We start from the raw sequence: 20,548 nt of genomic DNA, 5'->3' as shown, positions 1-20,548 counted from the left end.
TTGAACCTTTACAACAAATATTGTGCTGGAATTCTCTTGTGTGTGTTCATGTGGGTGCACAAACACATGTATGTGTGTAGAGGCTAGAGGTCCATGTCATGTGTCTTCCACAGATTCAGATAGACTGGCCACTGAGCCCAAGAAATCCTCCTGTATTTGCCTCCTCAATGCTGGGATTATAGATACTTATCCATGGGTTTTTTATTTACATGGGTGCTGGGGATCCAAACTCAGGTCCTCATTGTTACACGGCAGATACTTTACACTGAGCCATCTCCCAGTTTGGAGCTCTTTTGTTAAAACAAACAAACAAACAAACAAAAAAGATTTATTTGTGTGCATCATTGGGTAGGTGCATAGAGTGCAGGTGCCTAGCCAGATCCTCTGGAGCTGGAGTTACTAGCTGTGAGCAGCCTGACCTGGGTGCTGGAAACCAAACTGAGGTACTCTGCAAGAGCAGTGTTCAGTGACCTCTCCAGTCCTAACCTGAATTTCCTGAGTCTCAGCTGTTGACACATTTCAGTCATACTCCCGAGCAAGGGGCTTCTTCTCCTTCCCAGGTCCCCATAATGTTCCCTTTCTATCTTGACTGACCACTCCTCTGTGTCCCCTGTCCTCACTGTCAAAGAAGAGGTGCTTTCAAATTATACAATTCTATGACCAGTGATCAAACAATGAACAATAATGTACTCATGCAAGCAAATTCAGACACTTTCCTGTAGCCAAATTCTCAGAACCTAGAAGTTATCTCGTTGATTAGAGAAATCAGACAATTCAAAGGAAATGTCACACAACAAAGATCAGCTAAGGTATTTTCTAAACATGACAGAAAAACAAAATATAAAGAGTTTGAGGTTACATTTACTTATTTCTTTAGTATGTGTGGAGGGGTATGTGTCAGAAGACGGCTTGTGGGAACTGGTTCTCTTTTAATAAATGGGTTCCCAGGGATTGAACTCAGGCTGTTATACTTGCTGGCAAGTGCCTTTACACTGACTGGCCTTGAATCTTTTTATTTGGAGACAGGATCTGGTTGTAGCCTTGGCTGCTGGCTTCCAACCCCTTATGTAAGAGGATGACCTTGAACTCCTTATCCTCCAGCTTTCATCTTCCAAGGGCTTTATATTACAGGCCTGTGTGGCCACACCCAAGTGATGAACATATTTGTAACACATGGACTTCTAGTTCCCAAGAATGAAAGACATGTCTGAATAATTAGAAGGTATAATCAAAGCCGGGCGGTGGTGGCGCACGCCTGTAATCCCAGCACTTGGGAGGCAGAGGCAGGCGGATCTCTGTGAGTTCGAGGCCAGTCTGGGCTACAGAGTGAGTTCCAGGAAAGGCACAAAGCTACACAGAGAAACCCTGTCTCGGAAAACCAAGAAAAAAAAAAAAAAAAAAAAAAAAAAAAGGTATAATCAAAAGCCTCAATTTTAAAAATACTATTTCAGCAAGATCACAAAATTATGAATTTGCAAAATCTGAAAATGCTTACATGGTATAATTATGTATATGTAAGCTTTCCCCCCTTTATTTAAACCATATGCATTTTGTTAGAATTTCTAGCGGCCAGAATCTAGCCCAAACATTCTATTTGTTTTTGTTTTTTCAAGACAGGTTTCTCTGTTACAGCTCTGGTTGTCCTGGAACTCACTCTGTAGACCAGGCTGGCCTTGAACTCACAGAGATCCGCTTGTCTCTGCCTCATGAGTACTGGGATTAAAGGTGTGCGCCACCACCACCTAGCTCAAACTTTCTATTTGAAGGTGAGAGAAAATGGGAACTACTTGGCTCTTAAAACGTTTAACTAAGCCAGTCTCAAAAACCAACGAGAGCCAGGGATTCGGCCTACTAAGAGATCATTTGTCCTGCACCTGCAAGGCCCAGATCCTCAAAAAGCAGAACACACTAGACACATGCACAGAGAAAACCCGGCAAGGTGCCCACACTTGTAATCCCAGCACTGGAGAGGCAGATGCCATTGTGAGGCCAGTCTGGGCTGTGTAGTCAGACACAACAAACAATCTCTTAGAACACTTTCTTCTCTGTAATCCTAGGGACCCACTGGAGTAATCCTCATGTAATGATTAAAAAAAAAAAAAAAAAACAAAAAACTTAAAATTTCTGATTGTGACACGTGGTGGCCTTTCTACTATGAGCCCTGGAACAGTGTGGAAAATTTCCTCCTCCAGGCCAAATGTTTTTGCTACCACTACAAACGTGTAGAGCATTTTAAAGGTAAGGCCTTCGTTGGTATCCTTATGGAAAATCGAAAGATGAATACGAAACCAAGCTAGTTCTTAAGCGGTTCCTGGCTAAGGAAAAGCTGTCCTACACCCTTTCTTTTCCTACTTAGCTGGCTTAATGGAACTCTTTAAAACAAAAGCCAAAACAACCCTAGGACGAGGAACTCCGTGAAATCTGCATTTCTGAGAGGTTTCTGGGGGGAGGGGCAGAAATTCATCCCTGACTCTGGCTTCCCTTGCAGACTAGAAGTTAAATCGCTGTTGACAACAGGAATTGGCCTGCAGATGGAGAATTTGGGACCACGACTCTAAAGACTGTTTCCAGTTTCCTCGCTCAATGAGATGCCACGGTGGAGCTAGGCCCTTCAAAATGGCAGCTGTGGTCAAGTTCCAAAAAGGTCTGACATCTTTTTAACACACTAGCAAAATATGGGGCTGTATCCCGGCAGAACTGAAAGAGAAAAGTCCGAGGGCTCAGCTGGCCACGTGCTGCTACACTTCGTGTTACATCGGACCGTGTTAAGTCGGCACCCGGGCTATGCACAGCAAGAGTTAGCGCAGCTCCAGGGTCCCGGGGTGAGATGCCGAAGGAGCAAACCAACATGGTAAATCGCGTCTCCAGGTGGTTTTTACCGACTCCAAGATGCCTTCATTGCTCTGCTCCGATAGGTGGAAAAAACAGCGATGGTCTGAACTTCTAAGTTCTTAGGTCCACTCGGCCTTGTGTCCACAGAGCTGCGGACCATTTCAGCAGGCTACACTCCCCTAGTAGGCGGCCATGACAAGGCTCCCTTGGCGCGAATTACAAGGAAACCCACGAAACACTTAAAAAAGAAAATTCCATCCCAAAGACCCGGAGTGGAGTTACTAGGGAAGGGCTGTACAGGAACTTGGGGACTCACTCGAGGAACTGGGGACTGGGGCGTCGCACCTGGACACAGGAGACAAAAGTTAGGGGGGTCCCACCCAGGGGTCGCCAGCACGCTTTCTGCCCGATTGGCGGAAGCGCTCAGACTTTTCTTTATGGCGTCACCGAGTACCTGCCTGTAGGAAGGCCTCAGCTGCGTGACGTCACGCCGCACTGACCAATGAACGGCCCGAGCCGGCGGGCCCCGAGGAGGGTTGTGGGCCCTTCTTTTTGTGAATGAAGCTCCACGGAACATCCCTCCTGGGGGTCCCCGGGAGCCGCGGCCCGCTAAGCTCGGACGCCCAGGCAGCAGCGTCCCAGGGCGCGCGCGCTTTGCCCCAGCCGCCGGCCAGCGCTGTGTGGCCCCCGGGGCGCGGGCAGCGGGAAACGCAGCTCGAGGACTCGGGCCGGGCTGCCGGGCCATGGTCGCGGTCCCCTGACGGGCCGCGGCCGCCTCCATGAAGCGCAAGAGCGAGCGGCGCTCGGCTTGGGCTACCGCGCCCCCCTGCTCGCGCCGCAGCTCGTCCGCCTCTCCTGGCGTGAAGAAGAGCCGCAGCTCCACGCCGCAGGAGCTGCACCGCCTAGAGCAGCAGGACGACCTGTACCTGGACATCACGGGTGAGCCCCCGCCACACCCCCACGAGGCTCGCGGCTCCTCGCGCCTCCCGCCGCCCGCGCGCCAGCGGCTGCAACTTTACCCGCGATGGGCCGAGGGGTCACCTCTGTAAATGCACCCGGCCTCCGGAGGCGGCGGAGGGCTCTGCCCTCGAACCCACCTCATTCCGGGATAGCTGGCGCGGTTGTTCTCACGCCCATCCAAGCCTCTGCTGAGCTCCGAGGGCGCTGGTTTTGGCTGGCCCGAGGGCCCAAGCCCCGCTGCGCCTTAGTCACGCGTGGGATCCCTCCTGAGCTTGCCCCCCTCTTCCCCACGCCCTCCTCAGGCCTCCTCAGGGATCCTTTGCCCTCCCTCGCGCCTCCAGAAAAGTGTCACGGTGATGGCGTTTGAACCACCTAGCATTCTAAGAGCCCAGAGGTGTCACTTTTGAGAAATCCCCGCCAGCCCGAGCAGGTAGAAAAGCAGCTTTCGAGGGTGATTTTTCTTAGTGCTTCAGTTCTTGAAGACCAAAGAAATTAATTTGGCAGCTGCTGGGTTTGCCGGGATTGGTGTCGAAGCCAGAGCTTGCCTTCGGTGTGCTGCTGTACATGGAAACGTATTGTCAGCTGCATAGCTGTCTGCGCGGTTGACGGATTGTGCCGCGTTTTCTGGGGCGGACTGTGTCCACCTCTGCGTGGGGTTTTAAGAAACGGTTTCCAGGCCCTGGACTTGGACTTTCCTAGGTGGGCTCGATTGGTGACAACATTTATTGATTTAGGAAGTGTTTAGACAAACATAGAAATTTAGTATAAAGTGTATTTCTAGATTGATGGGCATTTAGAAAATAAAACCGATTTTAAAGGAAGCTGAGAGGAGGGGGAAGGTTTCTTAGTGTTTGAAGGAGGAAGAGGAAGGAGTTTCTTTAAGTACAGCCCCTGGCTGGCTTCTTCCCAGATCTACGGGTGACCCTGCAGGAGGATATGCCAGCTTGCCCACGTTCCTTCCAAAGAGACTTTGTGCTGGTGGGATCTGCACATTCCTTCTGCTCTCTCTTACACGTCTTAAAATGATTTTTGGTTAGGGCTGTTTAATATGGGGAAAAGTTAATCCTTGTATAGCGCTGAATTGTAGAAGTACACAGGAGTATATTGAGAAAAGTTGGTGGCAAAGACACAGGAGCGTCCTCTAAGTGTAACTGATGTTGCCAGTTTCTCGTGAATCTTTCCAGAAATATCCTGGACCGGCACACATATGTCTGTTCTTTGCAAATCCATGCAGGATGGCTCACAGTTGATTTTTGCATTGCTTTGCACAGTACTTCAAAGCAGAGTGCTAGCCTCCAATTGGTGTGTTCAAAACCTCATTTGATTTTAATTACTACCTAGGCCAAAGGATGTGTGGCTTTAAAGGATAGAACCATAAAAAAGGTTTATGGAATTTAAACACACTTATAGATTTAAATGTTTTATGAATTTAGACAGTTCTCTGTTGAATATTTAGGTGGCCTTTAATAAAAGTGGTAAGGCTGGGTATGGTGGCACATGCCTTGAACCCTAGTAGCACTCTGTAAGCAGAGTCAGGTGGATCTTTGTGAGTTCAAGGTCAGCCTCATCTATATAGTGAGTTCCAGGACAGCCAGGTATATGTAGAGAGATCATCCTGTCTCAAAAAAAAAAAAAAAAAAGTTATAAGATTTAGGTAGTTGTTTTCATAAGAAAAATTGTTGGTGGCCTCGAAGCTGGTATTCAGGGCCATGTGCATGCCAGGCCAGGTCTCCAACACTGAGCTACAACCCACCAAAAGATTTTTGACAACAGTAATTGGAGGAAATTTTTCTCATTTTTTGGGGATAAAGTGTAACTTGGCAAGCCTTCCAGAGGAAGCCATCAAAAAATTAACCTTAGAAGATGTCAACAATTCTGAGAGAGCTGGTGCAAATATGCACAAAATCAAAATACTGTCCAGTTACAAGCTCTGGAAGTGGGTTGGTCCAGCCACAGTGTAAGATACTAACTAGCTCTAGGGGAACAAGGCTTGCAGCCCTTCAGTGATAGCCTCAGCTTCCTGAAAGAAAAGAGAAAAGAAAAAAAAAAAAAACAATAAAACAGTCTGTTTCTGTGTTATCTGCAAGACAGTTGAAGTACTAAAAAATTTTAATCTAAATTATTTAATTTTGTGTGTATGTGTGTGTGCCTTAATGTATATATGTACACCACAGGGTGCAGTGCCTGAAGAGGGGGCTGGTGGCCCAGGTGGTGGGTGCTGGGAATTGAATCTGTAGAGCCGTTTCTTCAGCACCCTCTCATAGGGTCTCATATAGTCTAGGTTAGCCTGCAACTCGGCAAGCAACCCACACCAGCCTCAAACTCGATAGCCTACTTACTGTCTTAGCCTCCTCAGTGCCGAGGTTATAGGCATCAGCTATGCTGTGCTGATCTTAAAATTGTAGATAGAGTTCAGGCCAGGTGGTTGTGGCAAACACCTTTAATCCCAGCACTCAGGAATCAGAGGCAAGCAGATCTCGTGAGTTCCAGGACAGCCAAAGCTACACAGAGAAGCATTGTTTCAAACAAACAAACAAACAAAAAAAAAAAAAAAAAAAAAAAGCAGAACCAAAAAAAAAAAATTGGAGCGTTCAGATTACTTTTAATTTTATTTCTTCTTTTGTGTGAGGTGGTGATGGAAGGGGGGAGGGAGGAAGGTATAAGGCTTTGTGCTTAGCAGATGGCAGCTGATCCTTTCATTCCCAAATTGTTTTCCCCTCAGTCATTGTTTTGTTATAATTTGCTTTTTGAGATAGGGTCTCACTCTGTAGCAGGCTGGTCTGGGGCTCTGTAGATAAGGGTGGCCTTGAACTCACAGAGATCTTTCTGCCTCTACTTCCCCAAGTGCTAGGATTAAAGGGATGTGCCACCATACCCGATACCTGATAGTTTTCTTAATTGTTTTAAAGAAAATCAAACATTATCACAGAAAGTTTGGTCCTGTTTTTTATTCTTCACTTTTCTTTTAAAATTTTCTTTTTTACTTTATTTGTGTTGGGAGAAGGGGGGGAGGAGAGGGAGGTGGGTTTAATTGATTTCATTCTTAACAGGGCCATGTGCACGAAGTCAGGACAGCTTGTGGGAGTTGGTTCACGTCTTCCACCATGTGGGTTTCCAAAATGGAACTCAGGTCATCAGTCTTGGCTGCAGGTTCTCTTTGCAGCTGAGCCATCAGGATGCTCTCTTTTTAACTGCCCAGTGCTGTTGTGTTGTATGGCTGAATCATGATTTCTTTAGCAATAGGAAGTGGGAGTTTGAGAACGTGTTAGTTTCTATTGCAAATGGCAGCAGAATCCATGTGGATGGAGTCTGTGTACATGTGTGACTGCATTTATAGAGTGAGTTCTGGAAGTAAAAATGTTGGGCCAGCATTATACAGCTTCAGTGGACTATCCACATTCATGTGCAGGACATGCTTTCAGCTCCTTTGGATACATAGCTGGAAGTATACTTTTTGGGTTGTGTGGTACTTTTTGGGTTGTGTGGTAGCTTCATATTTTTACCTCTCAGGCAGCTGCCACACTCTTGAAAAGTGGTTTGGCTGTCAGCTTTTTACCCTTGAAGTGCCACTCTTTTCTGTATCTTTACCAATACCTGTTACTGAACAGGAAGACTTGTAGCAGACTTGGTTTGGAAAAATTAAGGCTGTTGTCTGTTTGCCTGCTCTGCCCCTAAAGCTTTTTTCTTAGCCTGTTTGCCTCAAGCTTGCTGTGTGCTGAGGATGACCTTGAACATCTGAGCCTTCTGCTCCCATCTGAGTTCTGGGATTACAGGAATCACTACCTGGTTTTATGTGGTACTGGGATAAACACAGGGTTTTATGCATCCTAGGCAGGCACTGAGCTACATTTCTAGACCCCAAACTTTTTACCCCCAAAGACCATACGCGCGCACGTGTACACACACACACACACACACACACACACACACACACACACACACACTTTTTTTTTTTTTTTTGACACAGGTTTTCTCTGTGTAGCCCTGGCTGGCCTTGTAGACCAGGCTGGCCTCGAATTTACAGAGGTTTGCCTGCCTCTGTTTTTCAAGTGCTGGGATTAAAGGTGTGTGCCACCACTGCAGGGCGACCCTTGATACTTTTATAGCAGCCTATTCAATCTGTAAATTGAATTCCTGCCAGGGTGTTTCATTGTGTGCTGTTCATACTGGGTGTTTGTGTGATCACTCTTGTTTGGTCTAGAGGCTGGTTAGCCTCACTGTTGTGCTGGGGGGTTTACTCTTAACCAGGAGCCAACCAACTCAATAGTGGCTTAATTCTCACCCCAACCCAATCAGTATGTTTTGTTGTTATTGATTTTTTTTTTAAACTTGAACTGTATTTCTGGTGTACTATGAAAACCAAATCTCCTAAAGACAGGTGAACTGTGTAGCTGATACCCTGAGATACTAAAGCTCCTGTGGAACGAAACAGGGAGGAAAGAGGACTTGAGTTTCCAGTGGGTTGAAAACTGTAAGACTCAAAATTGGGGAAATACATGAGAAAAAAATGATTGGATGAAGGCAGGAATTTTATTTTTCTATGAACCTCCTTGGTACCAGAGTTCCAAAGCTTTTTTCAACTATCAAATCATTAAATATTGCCTTCCATTAAATGACCATGCAAAGCTTCCTTTTTTGCTAATAACAAGGACAGTCTCCCCTGCCCCAAAATGATTGTTTTGTGTTGGGATGGGTGGTGATGACAGTCTCACTGTACAAGCCTTGAGCTCCATATGTAGACCAGCCTTGAACTCCTAGAGATTTGCCTGTCTCTGAGAGCTGGGAGTAAAGGTGTGTGCCTGCGCCACCGCTGCTGCCACCACCTAGCTGACGGGAGACTTTTAAGCATTCCAATACAGCTGCAAAATAGGATCATTTTCAGGATCTAATAGTTGATGCAGACCTTTAACTTATTTCACTATTTTATCTTTTAAGTTTCTAATTATTGAAGAAAATTAGTAATAGTTGCTATTGACAGAAAGTACTTTGTTTTATTTGTTTGTTTTTTAGAGACAGAATCTCATTCATGTATTTCAGTATAGCCTTGAAGTTGGTATGTAGCCAAGGTTGACTTGGAACTTCTGATTCTTCTGCCTTACCTCCCTAGTGCTGTGATTAAGGGCCTGGTTTATCAGTGTTGGGGATCGAGCCCAGGGCCTTCTGCACGGTAGGCAAGCACTCTAATGACTGAGCTACATCTACAGCCCCTGTTTTAAGTTTCTTTATTCTCCCTCTTTTTAAGTTTCCCAGTGTCTATATCATAATAGGATTTATTGGAGAAACTCTAGCTGAGGTCAGGCTAGTCACTTCGAAGCACTAGTTAGCAGCAGCACAGGCTACTCACCAAATGAAATCAACAGAAGCAGCACTTACCCCCTCCCCTTTCCCTGTAGGATCTTTAAAATTCACAGCAGATGTCATTAGGCTAGAGAAATTTATTCATTAATTCAAGAAGTGTTTATTGAATGCTTACTATGTAAAATCCTCATGCATATTCATTGTTTGCCCTGATGGGAGTGTATTTTTCTGGATAGAAGAGGAAATACTGTGACACAGAACACTAAGCCAGAGGGCAAAATAAATCCATTTTCATGGCTTTTGTTGTAGTTGAGGTGGCTGAGTTTCAGGAACTGAAGCTCTGTGAAATGTTCACTTGTCTTTCCACCCGCGACGAGTTTCTGCACTTTTGCCTTTGTCTTGTTTGCTCTGCTTCCTACCTCTTCTGCTGATTTGCTTCTGATCGGTCACGGTACTTGTCTTTAAAACCTGCCAGCTCAAGCATTTACATCCCCCCACAGGTGAAAAGTTAAGCCTCAAATGTTATCCATTTATGGCCTTAGAGTGGCAAGGCATATAGGTGAGGGGAAAGTGGGTAACTGCTGCAGGACCAGTCCTAAAGCTAGGGAATCACCAGTCAGTGATCATTGCTGGTTCTCTGTGTTAATAAATGGGGTTGGAGCCGGCAGGGCCAAAATCACACTGTGGTTTCTTAGGATGTAGATAGAAGACAATGGTACATGCAGATAACAGTTCTTGAAAAATTCTGATGATCTGTGCATTATAGGAAAGGTGCTGTGTGAGTGCAGTTTTAACATTTTAAATTATGTTGTTACTGGTGTGTGTGTGTGTGTGTGTGTGTGTGTGTGTGTGTGTGTGTGTGTGATGTGTTTGTTTGGCATGGGTGGACATACAGCAGTCAAAGGACAGCTTGCAGGAGCTGGTTCTTTCCCTCCACTGTATGAGTCCTGGGGATTGAACACAGGTCATCAGGCTTGTGCAACAAGCACTTTTACTCATGGATCCATCTTCCCAGCCATATGTGTGGTTTTAAATAATTTCAAGTGGTCATCTAGAGATAATGCAACTCTCTACTCACCCCTTGAGGATGCCAGCCAATGCCAGAGATTGGTGATTGGCCCAGTGAATGGTTTCTGTTTGGTAAAGCCATGACTGCCTGACTTTTCCTTTTTCCAACAGATAAAACTATTTCATAGTTGTACAAAAATTATTTGTCATGTTGAACATTTAGTAGCTCATCCTGTGCCACTTAGGCAAGTAGGCTTGTCATGATGGGCACTCAGTGATCCTTACCTGCAAGGTTAGTGAACTTTGACACATGCACAAAACAACGCAATATGCGGGTCCTCTCCAGTGCATGCTGTTTCCCAAATCGACCACCAACATAGCCCCAACTTTTCAGACATGTCATTCATTCAGCAATACCTCAGGTGCTGCAATTAAAGACACATTACCAGGACACCTCTGGTGTGTGTGTGTGTGTGTGTGTGTGTGTGTGTGTGTGTGTGTGTGTGTTAATTGAGAAAACAGAACTTGGAGGGTGAAGGTGAGAGAGAGGATGGCAAGTGTGTGCTGAGCTTGAAATCTGTGGGTCAGTTTTTGAAGAGTGAGGTCTGTGAGGCCAAGGTTTTGGAAGGCGTAAGGACTCAGGAGAAACCTTACTCGGCCCTGCTACCACTTACTGGGACTGAGTGCAGGCTGATTTTGTTCACAATTTTTTGGAACCTCAATTCTCTGGTGTGTCAAAGATGAAGTGAAAGGGATGCCTGGGAACATCATGGCCTGTTGCCCAAATGCTGAGGATCCAGGCTGCACCGGGCTCCAGGGTTTCCCGGGTGACAGTGGTGGAGTGTCAGGGGAAGAAGGTCATTATGTTTGAAGGCTCCTCCCAGCTTAGAAGCATGCAGTCCCCTATCTGTGAATCAGCACCGAGGTAGCGCTCTTCGCTGACAGCTCCCAGCTGCTGCACGGCTGTCACAGGATGCATCAGCGCCAGCGGTGAGGCCAGCCTTCAGAGACACTGAGGAGTGTTAAAGACGTCCAAGAGTGGCACTACACCAGAGCTCTGATTTCACGTCTGAGCTGTTATCCCGGAGAGCTTATAGGTTGCTAAGTTTACATGTGTCTTCATGTGGGAGCCACAGGCAGGTTTTAGAAAGTAAAACAAACACATACTGAGCCAACAACCATTTTTCAGGATGGTTAATTGCAAGCATGATTGAGTCCTATCCTATCTGTATGTTTAGTATTCCACAGATGGCCTCTCAAGGGTTTGATCTGGGATTGCCAGTTTACTGGGGGCCTAGTCTTAGTTTGCTCTTTTGTTTTGTAAAGCAGTTGCCTTTCAGAGGCCCTTCCATTACTTCATGCATAGCAGAGACATGTTATATGGAAGGGTCAAAAGCCAGAAAAAGATTTTTAAAAATTATCATGAATTACAATTTTTTTTTTTGTTTTTTTGTTTTTTTTTTTGTGGTTTTTGGTTTTTGGTTTTTCGAGATGGGGGTTTCTCTGTGTCTCTTTGAAGCCTGTCCTGCAACTCACTCTGTAGACCAGGATGGCCTAGAACTCACAGAGATCCGCCTGCCTCTGCCTCCCGAGTGCTGGAATTAAAGGCATGCGCTACCACCGCCTGGCTACAATTTTTTTTCTTTATATTTATCTGTGTGTGCCTGCATGCACATGCCCCCAACATGTCTTGAGGTTAGAGGACAACTTGTGTGAATCTGTTCTCTCCTTCTACTTAGTAGAATCTACTGTATGGGTTCTGAGGATTGAACTTAGATCGCAGGCACCTTTATCTGCTAAGTCATCTTCCCAGATCCCAAATTAATGTCTTTATCTTTATATTTATTTATTTGAGATAGGGTCTGCCTGTGTATCCCTGGTTGGCCAGGAGCTTGCTATGTGGACCAAGCTGACCTCAAACTCAGAGTTCCACTTGCCTCTGCCTCCTGAGTGTTGGAATTAAAGATGTGCCTTATTATGCCTACTAAAATATTAAAATTAATATTAAGTTAATTTTAGTAGACAGCATTTTATTTTCATTTGTACCTTAGCTACAGAATATTTTTCACCCAAGTCCTCCGTCCTCTAAGATTTTTATATTGGAATCATCTTTTTTATTTTGGGAGCAAAGAACTGAACAGATTATGTTTATGTGAGCATTTCAAAGCCATTTGTCACCTGAAAGGTACCTTTACCAGTTGCATGCGCAACTGATTGTTGAGGCAGAAGGTGAGGAAACTGTACTAGACATAGAAAATTGGAGTCTGAGAAGGTGACCAGTCATTCAATATGACTTTTTTAACCTTATTTTTTTAAGCTTCTAAAGTTAGTTATTTAGCTTTTAGGTTTTGTTGTTTGTTTGCTTGTTTGTTTCTTGAGACAGGGTTTCTATGTGTAATAGTTCTGGCTGTCCTGGAACGTTCTCTATAGACCAGGCTGGCCTTGAACTCACAGGGATCCACTTGCCTTTGTTCCCCAAGCGCTGGGATTAAAGGCATGAGCCACCAACACCCAGCTGTAGTTTGATTTTAATTATTTTTTATGTGTAAGAGTGTTTTGTCTGCATGTGTGTCCATGCACCACGTATGTGCTTGGTGCCTGCAGGGACCGGAAGTGGATATCAGATCCCTGGATCTGGAGTTGTGGGCGCTGGGAATGAAACCTGGGTCCTCTGCAAGAGCAGCCCCTCTATTTTCTGGTGGTTTTTGTTTGTTTGTTTTTAGATGATCTGGCTTACACTACAATATTATTGGTGGATTGTTGTAGAAAACATTTTCAAAAATAAATTGATTACAAAACAAGGCAGGCGAGACGGCTCAGCGGCTAAGATTGTGCAGTGAGTGTCCTTACAGACAGGGGCTCCAGCTCTGGGGGTCCAGTGCCCTCTCCACACACGGTGTACACACAGACACACACACGGTGTACACACACACACACACACACACACACACACACACACACACACACACACGGTGTACACACAGACACACACACGGTGTGTACACACACACACACACACACACGGTGTACACACACACACGGTGTACACACACACACGGTGTACACACACACGGTGTACACACATACAGTACACACACGGTGTACAAACAGACACACACGGTATACAGACACACACGGTGTACACACAGACACACACATAGTTAAAAATTAAAAATAAATTTTAAAAACCAATTTTAACTATCTCAAAGTTGAAGATACATATTTAAATTTTTAAATTTATTTTTCTTTAGTGTGTGTGTGTGTGTGTGTGTGTGTGTGTGTGTGTGTGTGTGTGTGTGTACATGAACAAGCATAGGTGCTGGAGAATTGGTTTTCTCCCTTAACAATGTGTGCCCCAGGGATTGACCTGTCACGCCTGGTGGCATCAGGCCTGGTGGCCTTTACAAGTTATTGAAGAGTGATATGTACACCTCATCTAGACCCTGTTTCGATGGAAGTTTTATGCCCTTTTCTCTCTTTTTTCTATAGCTTTTCATGGATACTGCACCAACAAAGGTATTCAGATCCTTGCCTACTTTGTGGTTCTTTCTGATACTTTGAAACAGTAAAATCTCACCTGTGAGTTGTGATTCTTGGTTGTGTCTGTTTCTGCTTGTCTGTCCTTGGTTTAATTTGAGTGGCAGATTCAGCTCCGACTACGGATTACTGTCTTTACAACTGAATCTGAAACTGGTCTTATGAGAAGAGTTGATTTCTGTGTATGATAACACCAAGTGTGATTTCCAGGTATTTTATTAATTATGAATGCTAAGTGGTGAATATTTTTGGTAGTACTAAAATTTGTCTTTTGTAATTGAAATACCTTTGAACATGCTTTCTGAAAAATGTTTATAATTAACTATTATAACAGCTATTCTTTTTTATTTGTTTGTTTTGAGAGAGGGTCTTTAAAATAATCTTTCCATTTTCTAGGTATTTCTGAGCCTACTGGGCAGATTTATATATTTTTGTTGTTGCTAATTTTGTTTTTTGTTTCTTTCATGAAGCAGTAGGAAAATTTCATGAAATACTCATTTCAATTTGGAGCTCAGGGAAGGGCTTTTATGTTATGTTTTGGGTTCAAACAGGGAATCAAGCTGGGTGCCAGGGATCAGTCCCAGGGCCTCATGTATGATTGGCAAGTGCTCTGCCACAGACAGAGCTGCAGAGCTCCAGCATTAGTCACTCTGTTTTATTTTAAAATTTTTAAAGTATTCTAATTTATTTTGATTTTTGAGTTGCTCAGAAAAGGAGTAAGTGATCCCATACATATAATAGTATATATTTCAATTATTCACTTTTTCTTTTTATATATATATTTTATTTTATATGTATGAGCATTTTGCCTGCATGTAAGTGGACCAAATGTGTGCGATGACCAAGGAGGCAAGAAAGGGGCATCAGATCCCCTCACCTGAAGTTACAGATGGTTGTGAGCTGCCATGTGGGTGCTAGGAATTGAACACAGGTTCTCTGCAAGAGCAGCAAGTGATCTTAACCACTGAGCCATCTCTCTAGCCCTGTACAGTTCTTAGTATCATTTATATTCCAGAGGAGCAGTTCTCTTGGAGGATGTTTTGTTCGTCAGTCATATTTAGTCCGTTTGTCTGGAAAGCAGAGGAAGCTGGGCTGGAATTAATTCTAGACTCCCATCACTAACTGATTCCATCTCCAAGGTAGTTCACTTTTATCCCATTAGAATTCTGTTGGCAGCCTACTTTTCACAAAAGCAAAACATCTTGTTCCTGATGTCACTGGAATTTGTTGTTCCTTCAGGTTCTCATTTGAAAGTGAAATTATTCTCAGCTCTGCTGTGCAGTTTATGACATTGATCTTTTTATACCCAATCCATAATTCTTTAATATCATTTACGAATTTCAAATTCTGCAAAGCTCTCTATTTTAGGACTATCTCCGCTGAATCATTCTCTCCATTTTGCTCATCTGTATGAATTATTCTATGGAATTAATTAAAATATCTATTTAATAAGGATTTATCGTACAATTGTTATGAGTAAGGAATTGGACTAAGTGTTACTGAGGGAGGAGGGCAGAGGACTGGAAGATTTATAATAGCATGTCCCTTATCTCTGAACACTGAGAGCAGTAGATTCTTAGTCATCTCACTGATGACAGGTAACCAGTACTCAACTGTGTGGCTTCAGATTTTCCATCAGGTTTTTGCCTTGAGTTCCTCATCTGGAAATGTAAGATGAAATAAACCTTTTCCTCCCCAAGTTGCTTTTGGTCTCTAAATATTAAGTTGCTAAATATTTCAGTAGCTGAGCAGAAAAATACCCTAAGTTTCACATTCTTTAGGGCGCTGAGGGAGAATTGCTTTGACAAGCATGTGTGATGGAATTAAAGTTATATTCTTAACTTTATGGAAGATGTTCTTAAACTGCATTTGGAATTTATTGTTGAAATACTTTCTAAGTGGCTTGTTGGAAGTGAGTGCCTCATACATGGAGCTGAAGCATCTTAACATGCTTTTCTTCTCTTTTTGATAGTGAAATATCAGCAAAGCTTAGTTTATAAAGCTAGGAACACAGCTGAGCGTGGATTTTTAACTCCACTGTTAATGTGTTCTCATTTTAAATGATTGAAACTGAAAGGGCTTAAAGCACAAATTCATTCAAGACACATTTGAATGCATTTTCAGTTTGATCCTTGCAATGGCTGCAGGGAGAGCTACAGCAGAGACTGAGCAAGGGAGCTGGGAAAGACTTGGTGTGGCCTGGTGCTGCTCTTGCTGCCTGCAAGCGGAGGGGTCTCAGAAATGGATGCCTTGGGATGATGGGATACCTGGAAGTCTGAGCTGGAGTTTCCTTCCTTCCTTCCTTTTTTAATTTTCTTTCTTTATAATTAAAAAAGGTTTTTTGAGACAGGGTCTCACTATGTAGCCCTGGCTGGCCTGGAACTTGCTTTGTAGACCAGGCTAGCCTCAAATTCACAGTTCTGCCTGCCTCTGACTCCTGAGTGCTGGGATTAAAGGCATGTGCCACCACACCCAGCTAGACATTTTTATTACAGTGATTTAGTGTGTGACCATGTGCAAGCATATACACACATGCAGAAGTCAGCTGTCTCCTGCCCTGAGGGTCTTGGGTCAGACTCAGGTTGTCAGGCTTGGCAGCTGTCTCTGCAGATTTTCTTACTATCCCTCTGGAGCTAGCAGGAACTGATTTTATTTTTTTCACTCATTTAACTTTGAGACACGTTTCGTGTGCCCATGCTAGCTTCAAATTTAATAGATAGTCTAGGATGATCTTGAATTTCTGATCCTCCTGCCTCCACCTGAGTGCAGATGTATCTCCCCAGGAATTTTTCCTTAATCAGAAAATTTTGTTAATTTCCAAAATGAAAGTGTGAGATATTTTGAAAAGTAACATACACTTGGATCCATTTATTCATTATTGTAATAATTATTATTACAGTTATTATTATTTTGAGAAAAGGCATTACTTTATAGCCCAGACTGGCCTCAAAATCATAATCCTCCTGCCTCAGCCTTTCTAGTGCTGGGGTTACAGGCATGCTTCTTTAAATTTTTAATTGAAGTTTTATGTTAAGAACTCCATTTTTAAATGATATATGGGTGCTGAGAGTGTAACTAGATGGTATTTGCCTAGCAGCATACTTGAGTCCCCAGGTTCAATACCCAGCACCCCTCTAATAGGAATGCTGTTTTTTGTTACTTTGCTTTCAAGTTGGTTGACTTTGTGTAGGAGCTGTTCTTAATCTTGTATATCAGTCTAATTTTAGTTTATGAGCTAGTGAAACAAGCATGAAATATGAGATTTATGCTTTGAGTAATTCTTAATAAGGCCATTTTTGTAAACACAAAAACCTAGGCAGTGTTGCTTTGTTGCAATTACATTGTCTTTGAAGAAGTCTACTGAAAATAACAGGCATGTATGGAACTGTACCCAGTGCCATTGTCTAGCAAGTTGTTGCTGTAGAGACCTGGAATCCAGCTTGGGTTGGAGCCTGCAGTTACCAGATTGTCCAGAGGCCTCTTATGTTTATACTCCAGTAACTCAGTCGTTGTCTGAGGGCTACTGGTGACAGAGTTTTCAGGGACTGTCACATTGAGCCAAGCAGTCTCCTAGGTAGAGAAAGCCTTGAAAGGAATGTTGATGCAGTTGAATTGTGCTGGAAATGGGAAGGGGATTAGGTTTTTCTTTTTTAGACAAGGCCTTATGTAGCTCAGGCTAGCCTTGAACTCACTATGTAGCTCAATGTAGCTGAGGTTGGCCTTGATTATCTTTTACTTGTGGAAACTCACTCTGTGACTAAGGCTGCTGGCCTTGAATTCAGAAATATCCAACTGCCTCTGCTTCCCAAGTGCTGGGATTAAAGGCCTGTTCTACCACTCCTGGCTTTTTTGGGGGGAGGGTAGTACTAGGAATTGATTCAAGTTTTTATATATGCTAAGCTTGTACTCTACAGCTGAGCCAAAATGCCAGCCCCTGGATGAGGTTCTTAAAGTACTTGCTGCAGTTATGTAGTTAGGTTTTCTCTCCCTGTTTTTTATTGTGATACTTTAACTTCTTATTGCATGTACCCTCTGCCCCCAGTAAATGTGATATCGTCATTGTGTGGGTCTTGGTAGTTGACTTTTTCTTTTTTTTCTTTCTTTTTTTTCTTTTGTTTTTTTCCAGACAGGGTTTCTCTGTGTAGCTTTGCGCCTTTCCTGGAACTCGCTCTGTAGACCAGGCTGGCCTCGAACTCACAGAGATCTGCCTGCCTCTGCCTCCCGAGTGCTGGGATTAAAGGCGTGCGCCACCACCGCCCAGTGCTAGTTGGCATTTTGGACCAATGGGAGAATACCAGGCTGGATGTTGACAGTGCAAACCTGACAAGGCTCTTTTTCAAGGATGCATGTGTGCTGGTTTGTTTTTGTTTTTCCATCAACTTGACACAAGTTAGAGTCTTCTGAGAAGAGGGAACCTCAGCTGAGAAAAATGCCTCCATTAGATTGTCATGCAGGCAAGTCTGATAAATGATTGATGATGGATATGGGAGGGCACAGGCCACTGTGGTGCCACCCTGCTCAGGTAATCCTGGTAGGTATAAGAAAGGTAGCTGAATGTGAGCCTGGAGAGTAAACCATAGTGGTGTTCTTCCACATTCTTCCATGATCTCTGTCTAGTTCCTGCCTCCAGATCCTGCCTTGACAACCCTCTGTGATAGTCTGTAAGTTGAAATAAAGCCTTTTCTCTCCAAGTTGCTTTTGGTCATGATGTTTATGTTATGTGATGTTTATCATAGCAAGAGAGAAAACTAGGAGAGATGATCAGTGCTGTTTATGTGATAAATTGAATTAAGAATCTATGAATGTTGTGTGACAAAACTTTTCCTAGGGAGATACAACACACAAGTCTACTCACCCTAGATAGGGAACTCATGACAGGGTAGAGTATGGAGTCTTTAGTTCAATTTGATGAACCAATGAGTTTTATTGGGGTTATTTACAAGAATATGGGTATAAGTGTTGCAGCACTGAGGAGAAAGGTTTCCTAGCAGTTGGGAGCCAAGGAATACCATAAAATCACACTGTGCAACAAACCTCACACAGGAAGTTTATTGGGAAAAACTCAAGAGGATGGCTGCCTCTCTTCAGCAGAGAAGCAGCAGCGAACTGAGTGGAAGGCAGGCTTTATATTGGGTTTCTTGGGGAGGGGTGTTCCGGGGTGGGAATGGTGGGATTTTGAGCTGGGGGTTGGTGGATTTCCAAATCCAGAAGTGAAGTCAGACCTTTTACCCTATATTATTACCCTTTTTTCTTTACTATTAATAAACAATCAAGGGTTAGCAAAGGCAATGGCATTATCATTAGACTACTTCCTGTTGATTGGGGGGGCATCAAAGTACTTGAGAAGAAATGACTTAAGATCACTGCCTCACCAAAGCCCCTACCGTACCGTGGGTAATCACATAAGCATGGCAGCTCAACAGGTTGGAGATTGCCCTTTCTAGGTGCCTCAGTTGGTCTAAACCTCTTTCAGGCAGCCAGGCTAGTTTGTGCTTGTTCTGGGCAGCTTATCTGGTTTCAGTCGTCTTTGCAACTTGACTTCACTTTGTCTGAGAGGGTCACTCAGCTTTTGTTTACTCTAGCAGAGAGGGTCCTAGTTAATCTGATCAGTTTTAGGGACTTCCTGAAGTTATTTTGAGTTGATTACCTTCCTGTGTTTGTTTTTGGTTCTCTGTTTAAGCCTGGGATCTGGAACTCACTCTGTAGACCACGCTGGCTTCGAACTCACAGAGATGTTCCTGGCTCTGCCTCCCTAGTGCTGGGACTAAAGGCCTGTGCCCAGCTTTTGCCTTCCTGTTTTTAAAAGCTTCCCTGAAGGATCAGATGTTTCAATCTGGGAGGATATGTTACACAACAGTGAATCAAGAGGTTAGGAAGGCAGGGAAAACAGAATCTGTGGGTTCTAGTCCATTGGGGCTGGACAATCAGCTGTGATTAACAAAAGACCACAGTTGGTTGAAGCGAAACCTTTGTTTTACTGAAATAATCAATGTTGTTTGCTGGGGCTGAAGAATCAGCTGCCATGAATGAGACCTGCATCGATGAGGTGAAGTCTTCTGTGAAGTGTGTAAGGAATCAAGGTAATAAGGACTTAGAAGATGTCTTTTTACAGAAAGTCTTGTAAACATTACTGTGGCTTGAAGGTTCTGTTAGCAGTTGTGTGAGGCATCCAGAAGGTTGATGAGCAGGCAGATCTTGACTGTGGTGAATGTGGTAGGACTGGAAGAATCAAACCATTGCCAAGGTGCAGTGCCAGGAATGGGTCTCCATGGAGACTCAGTGGATTCAGAGTCAAGTTCCATTTCCAGGAACTCTTTGTTCTCAGCTAAATGGAGTGTGTGCAAGTGTATGAAGCCAACCTTAAATCTGTTTTCTAACAAGGGAGATAACAACTGTTAGGCATTCTTGGAACTGTTGCAAGATATACACCCTCCAGGTTTAGCTGCTCAGGACTTTGATGGGCTGTGTGACAGGTATGTATGAAGTTATACAGCTAGGAAGCAGGACTATCATGGGTTACAGGATGTGAGTTAGTAACTAAACATGGCCTTCCACTGGTACCGTTTTGGTTGCATTCTCTTACCAAAGCCTTGCATGATACCATGTTTCCTTTGGGAAAAATTCATTCTTTTCTTAGTACAAGGAAAATAAACTTACTGCGCACCCTGTCAGACATGTAATTGAACAAAACTGAAGCTCTCTCCTGGGGTCCAGATTCAGAGACTAAAGTCTTGACTTTGGAAGCATGAGAGATAATTTTTCTTTAGTCTACTGAATATCAATTGGCAGTTTTAGAATTATTATATTAATTAGTGCTTCTCATCATACCCAGCCCTTTAAGCCTGTTCCTGAACTAAGGGTGCAATTATTATTCTGGGTACTTAACACATTATGTGTGTGAGTTCATGGTGAC

General features: G+C 43.8%; 1 protein-coding gene across 16 annotated transcripts in view; it reads left to right on the top strand.

Moving 5' to 3' along the window:
• The first annotated feature begins 2,107 nt into the window (after nucleotides 1-2,107).
• Cdc14b (cell division cycle 14B) overlaps nucleotides 2,108-20,548 on the top strand; it is a 111,419-nt gene continuing 92,978 nt past the window's right edge. For 4 of the 16 annotated variants that reach the window (XM_076573568.1, XM_016000282.3, XM_076573563.1 and 1 more), the window contains exon 1: nucleotides 2,875-3,771. Coding sequence is in view for 12 of the 16 variants with exons in the window: in XM_016000282.3 (XP_015855768.1) it covers nucleotides 3,612-3,771 (160 nt within the window). In the remaining 4 variants the exon portion in view is untranslated. Of the gene's footprint in view, nucleotides 2,239-2,488; nucleotides 2,645-2,872; nucleotides 3,772-20,548 lie in introns of those variants that run through there. The other 12 variants (XR_013051719.1, XR_013051720.1, XM_076573561.1 and 9 more) reach the window with 8 other exon arrangements.

The sequence above is a fragment of the Peromyscus maniculatus genome, chromosome 5 (assembly GCF_049852395.1).
Source record: "Peromyscus maniculatus bairdii isolate BWxNUB_F1_BW_parent chromosome 5, HU_Pman_BW_mat_3.1, whole genome shotgun sequence".
NCBI classification, from domain to species: Eukaryota; Metazoa; Chordata; class Mammalia; order Rodentia; family Cricetidae; genus Peromyscus; species Peromyscus maniculatus.
Note: the sequence above shows the minus strand (reverse complement) of the source record. Positions and strands in the feature narration are given on the sequence as shown.